The sequence below is a fragment of the Ahaetulla prasina genome, unplaced genomic scaffold, assembly GCF_028640845.1.
Source record: "Ahaetulla prasina isolate Xishuangbanna unplaced genomic scaffold, ASM2864084v1 Contig657, whole genome shotgun sequence".
NCBI lineage: Eukaryota > Metazoa > Chordata > Lepidosauria > Squamata > Colubridae > Ahaetulla > Ahaetulla prasina.
Window position 1 is genome coordinate 1 of NW_026682461.1, and position 6,049 is coordinate 6,049.

The 6,049-nt window shown below is 41.8% G+C and overlaps 1 protein-coding gene across 1 annotated transcript; it reads right to left on the reverse strand.

The window, feature by feature from the left end:
* Positions 1-134: 134 nt before the first annotated feature.
* Positions 135-5,744, reverse strand: LOC131187385 (golgin subfamily A member 6-like protein 22). The gene is made up of 5 exons (XM_058161614.1): positions 5,575-5,744; positions 5,180-5,460; positions 3,516-3,728; positions 2,228-2,336; positions 135-1,223 (listed from the first exon to the last, which is right to left on the reverse strand). The coding sequence occupies exons 2-5, from the start codon at positions 5,318-5,320 to the stop codon at positions 175-177; spliced, it is 1,512 nt and encodes a 503-aa protein (XP_058017597.1). The 5' UTR covers positions 5,321-5,460; positions 5,575-5,744; the 3' UTR covers positions 135-174.
* Between the last annotated feature and the right edge of the window lie 305 nt (positions 5,745-6,049).

The window sequence follows — 6,049 nt, forward strand, 5'->3', positions numbered from 1 at the left end:
GGGCGTGGCTAGGTGGTCATGTGACTGAGTGAGTGTGGCCAATGACATCACTCACAGCAAGGTGCTGCCCACCTTGCCGTGAGTAATGTCAAGTTGACCATGCCCACCCAGTCACATGTCCACCTAGCCACGCCCACAGAACCGGTTGTTAAACTATTTGAATCCCACCACTGCCTATAACCCAACTACAGCAAACTGTTGCTGAGATTGTAGTGTTACCCTGCATTCCTTTTTGATGGTTTTCTTAAATTCTTTTTTTATCTGTTCCTTTTCTTCCTCCATCTTCTCCTTTAGCTTCTGAAGGTTCATCTCATGACTCCGCTTCTGGTCCTCCAATGTCTGCTTCTGGTCCTCCAACATCTGCTTCTGATCCTCCAACATCTGCTTCTGGTCCTCCAACTTCTGCTTCTGGTCCTCCAACGTCTGCTTCTGGTCCTCCAACATCTGCTTCTGATCCTCCAACATCTGCTTCTGGTCCTCCAACTTCTGCTTCTGGTCCTCCAACGTCTGCTTCTGGTCCTCCAAAGTCTGCTTCTGGACCTCCAACTTCTGCTTCTGGTCCTCCAACGTCTGCTTCTGGTCCTCCAACTTCTGCTTCTGGTCCTCCAACCTCTGGTTCTGGTCCTCCAACTTCTGCTTCTGGACCTCCAACTTCTGCTTCTGATCCTCCAACCTCTGGTTCTGGTCCTCCAACGTCTGCTTCTGGTCCTCCATCGTCTGCTTCTGGTCCTCCAACTTCTGCTTCTGGTCCTCCAACCTCTGGTTCTGGTCCTCCAACGTCTGCTTCTGGTCCTCCAACGTCTGCTTCTGGTCCTCCAACTGGTTCTGGTCCTCCAACCTCTGGTTCTGGTCCTCCAACTTCTGCTTCTGGTCCTCCAACGTCTGCTTCTGGTCCTCCAACTTCTGCTTCTGGTCCTCCAACGTCTGCTTCTGGTCCTCCAACGTCTGCTTCTGGTTTTCCAACTTCTGCTTCTGGTCCTCCAACTTCTGCTTCTGGTCCTCCAACGTCTGCTTCTGGTCCTCCAACGTTTGCTTCTGGTCCTCCAACTTCTGCTTCTGGTCCTCCAACCTCTGGTTCTGGTCCTCCAACTTCTGCTTCTGGTCCTCCAACGTCTGCTTCTGGTCCTCCAACTTCTGCTTCTGGTCCTCCATCGTCTGCTTCTGGTCCTCCAACTTCTGTTTGAGCATTTCCATTTCCTGCTTCTGGACCTCTTGTTCTTGTTCTGGCTTTGGGGAAAAGCAAACAATTGCAGGTGATGTGCAAGGTGATATGCAAATAATGCAATAAATAAGTAGATTAGGCATAAAGGCAGTCCTTGCTTAATTATGGTAACTAATAATGGCAATAAGTTTATTGTAAAAAAGAAAAAAAATACATGAATATTTTAGAAAAGATAATTATTTCTCCATGAATCCTCTTTTCTAAAAAATAATCTTAAAACATGGGTGAGATATGATTGGATCAAAATCTTCATGATGCTGTCCTTCATAAGGTCCCAGGCACTGCTGCTCAGCGTTTTGCAATCTGTTTATTGCAGTTCAGATAGTCCTTGACTTACGAACACAATTGGAACCATAATTTTTCTTACTAAGTGAGATGGTTGTTAAGTTCTCTGGAATGAACTCCCCCCTGGCCTACGTCAAGTGCCTGATCTTCGGACCTTCCGTCGTGAGCTAAAAACATATTTATTTACTCAAGCGGGACTAGCATAATAGTTTGATTTTATATTGGGGTTTTATTAATATTTTAAATTTTAAATTCATTTTTAACTATCAGCCGTTTAGTAATTGCTATATTTTAATTTCTTTTAATTGTATATATCTTGTATTTTATTTCTGGCTGTACACCGCCCTGAGTCCTTCGGGAGAAGGGCGGTATAAAAATTTAATAAAATAAATAAATAAATAAATAAGTGACCCATGCCTGATTTTATGACCTTTTCTGACATGGTTGTTAGACTGTCTACAAAATCTTCAAAACATGAGTGTGATATATTTGGATCAGCTCCTTTATGAGATTCTGGGTTCTCAGCATTTTGCAATCCATTTATTGGGCTATAAATGAATGCAGTTATAAATATTGGATAATACTGCAGGAAAAGGAAAACCCTCCCTCTTTCATAGCCAAGTGTTTTCTCAATGAGCGATGGGTTTAAGGATAAACAGGTCTTTTCCCACCTTCAAAGCAGAACCAACATCCCAGCATCATCTGAAAGCTTGTTGACACCTTTACCTGCTATTTCCTTCTCCTTCTCTTGAAGGCTCATGTCACTTTGAAGGATGGTTTTGCTGATGTTTTCTTTGCTCTGGAAGAATTCTTTCAGGATCTTCCCTGCCTGGTTGAAGGGAAAAAGAAGAGAATAATCTGGAGCGATATAGAGTTGCCAGTGATACGAAGGAAGCTTTACCAAAGCAAGACCTCTGGGGCCTCTGGTGGCTCAGACTGCTAAGACAGTCTGTTATTAACAGCAGCTGCTTGCAATTACTGCAGGTTCAAGTCCCACCAGGCCCAAGGTTGACTCAGCCTTCCATCCTTTATAAGGTAGGTAAAATGAGGACCCAGATTGTTGGGGGCAATAAAAGATGACTTTGTAGATCATATACAAATGGTTGAAGACTATTGCTTAACATAGTGTAAGCCGCCCTGAGTCTTCGGAGAAGGGCGGGATATAAATGCAAATAATTAAAACAAAAAGACACTGAATGATATCTCTAGAAGATGACAATACGGCTGTCAAATGGGTGACAAAGTGACATCTCATGATGAATGGGGGAAATTTGCCTTCCTGAAGAAGCAACTAACTCTGTTATGCTGAGTGACAAAATGGCATCTGATGCCAAATGGATGAGATTGGGCTCCCTGGAGCTCTTCAAAATAACATTTTTGAATGCCAGAGCTCAGTCTTGGTGCCAGTGATGGGAATTTCACCCAAAATCACCAAAACTGGGTTGGAACGCCATTTCTTCCATTCACACGACTGTTATCAAGATCGGAAACAATACTGTATCTTGTAGGGAAATGTGGGAATGGGTTCTCCGCAATTTTTATCTGGAGGAAATTTGGAAAATTAAAATGATTCAATTTTAGCCAACTTGACATTTATATAATTTGTTAACATTTAGGCAATGTTCTAAGGTTTATCTTTCACTCCATGATACGTATTTCTGACAGCTGCAGCATCCTGGAGTCCTGTGACCTTCCCAGATGGCTTCTAATAAGCAAAATCAATGGTACCTATTTATCTACTTGCATTTGCATGCTTTCAAACTGCTAGGTGGGCAGGAGCTTGGGCAAGGACAGGAGCTCGCCCATTGCGTGGCGCTTGGGTCTCAAACCCAGGCAGACAACTTTCCAGCTGACAAGGTCAGTGTCTTTAACCACTGAGCCACCACGCCCACTTATATGTTAGCTGCCTCCTTTTCCCAACAGCTCTCTCAAACGTTACAGTTCCTGGCCTAACAGAATTACAAAAGCCTTCGCGATTATTCGTTCAGCAACCCTCATCATTTTGTACCATTACTCCTTTCTCAGGTTTCTCCAAGAATTCTTTCTCCACTTTTTGGAGGTCATTAAGAAATTCCTGGTGGCCACCAGCTCGGGCATAGCTTCCGTTCCTGATGTTCCACTCCAAGCCTTCAGATAGTGAGCTTAATAAAGCTGAACAGATTTCAGAAGATTTCAACTCATTTTTGCTGCAGTACTCTTCCTTTTTGCTCTCCACAGTTTTCTGTTAGGAATAAAACATAACAAAGCAAGAGATGACAAAGAAATCCATGTTTCTACATTGTATACATGTGGTTGGTCTCCAATGATTAAACAGACCTTTATCACAGTGGCGAAATCCAATTTTTTACACTACCGGTTCTGTGGGTGTGGCTTGGTGGGCGTGGCAGGGGAAGGTTAGTGCAAAATCTCCATTCCCACCCCACTCTAGGGCCAGCCACAGGTGGTATTTGCCGGTTCTCCAAACTACTCAAAATTTCCGCTACCGGTTCTCCAGAACCTGTCAGAACCTGCTGGATTTCACCCCCTGCTTTATCACAATTTGAAATGGCAGATGCTCTTCCTTCAATTTAACCAGAGCAGTGTTGCTTCATTGCAACCGGGCTTTAAGAGGTGTGGACTTCAACTCCCAGAATTCCCCATCCAGCATTGGTAGCTGTGGAATTCTGGGAACTGAAGTCCACATGTCTTAAAGCCACATTTATTTATTTATTTTATTTTTTATTTATTTTATTTCTTTTTGTCACAACAGTATACACAAACAATTGTCATAGATAAAACAACATTTCTTGAAGAAAATATATATATATATAAGTAAAAAAAATATGCATCAACTATATTAATTTGATATAATGAAGGGAACAATAGGACAGGAACGGTAGGCACTATTGTGCTCTTATGCACGCCCCTTATAGTCCTCTTAGGAATGGGGTGAGGTCAATAGTAGATTAATTAATTAATTCTTAATTAAGAATTAAGGATTCTTAATTCTTAGAACAGGAATGTATTTGTCAAAAGAGGCTGATGATGACATTCCTTGAAATCCTCTCAATCCTCCTGGAGTTTCCTGCCCATAGCCACTTGTCTGGAATTGTATAAGGTCTCTTGCTTGTGAAGGGGGTTAGAATAGAAGACCTCTGAGGTCCCTTCCAAGTCTGTTATTGTGTTTTGTTCCTTCAGGGCAAACCAAACAAAATGCTATATATCCCCCAATGTGTTGACTAAGAACATATTCTTTTCTAAAATATTTTATTAAACTTTATTGTAAGATGGAAATGCGGAAATAAACAAATGTTTAAAAAGTTGAAGAAGGAAGAGGAAAAGTACAGAGAGAAAGTGGCTTCCAACTTTACTCACTGCAGTACAATTAAAAATATATATCTCTTTTTGTTTCACATTTCAAGAAATTTCAAGTCATTTGTATAACAACTTCATTCACCATCAAAATTTAGAAGCAAAGTTTCATTAATTTTTCAATTTTGAGCAAAAAATGTCCAGAAGCATTTTCCACGTAGAAACAAAACGAGAACTGTTTTTCTGTTTAATTAAAACAGTTTTGCCACTTCTGACAATTTCGTATTTTCTGTATTCTTATAAATACAGAAAATACTGGAGGTTAAGGTACAAGGACCAATGAATATTGTCTATGAAGGTTGGTATCTTATGATTACCTACCATGAATTCCTGCTGAAACTGACGTGTATCATCCTTAAAGGCACGACCCGTGAACTTCTCAAGGGCTTGCTCTTCACATTTTTTGTGTACGTCCAGAAGTTCCTGGAGAGTCTCAGTGGGTAGCTCCAAGCTTTGCTCCATCAGTTGCTCATAGTGAGCAACAGCTTCCTGCACGGCTGCCCTGTTCTCAGTGTCAGCCAAGGCCAAGACTGCGTTCTCCAGGCAGGGAACGTTCCCACTGGAGATAGTATCCACATAGGTCTCGACCAATTTTGCCAACACTGCATAGAGAAAAATAATACAGATTGTTGGACAATCAGCCAAACATATTCAGTATCTCTGTTCATTGTGGAGCAGACTCAAGAATTTAAGGCATCTCGCCCCAACGTGCTTACCAATATCATCTACAGAGCTTCTCAGTCATCCAGGTCATGGTTGTCCCCAAGGTGCTTTTTCGAAAGGCAAGTAGATTTTCTTGGTTTTTCCTTGAAGATGTTTTGCTTCCTCTTGTTCATTGAACTGAACTGAACTGAAGAAGCTTCTTGGATGAGAAACAAAACATCTTCAAGGAAAAACCAAGGAAGTTCAGTTGAAAAAGCACCTTTGGGATATGCTTGCCAGTTGGGATAGATGCCATGCAACCTTGATGGCATTCGGGAAAAACTGTTCTTGTGTCTTGTTGTTCTGGTGTGCAGTGCTCTATAGCGTCGTTTTGAGGTTAGGAATTGAAACAGTTTATGTCCAGGATGTGAGGGATCTGCAAATATTTTCACGGCCTCTTCTTGATTCGTGCAGTATACAGGTCCTCAATGGAAGGCAGGTTGGTAGCCATTATTTTTCTGCAGTTCTAATTATCCTCTGAAGTCTGTG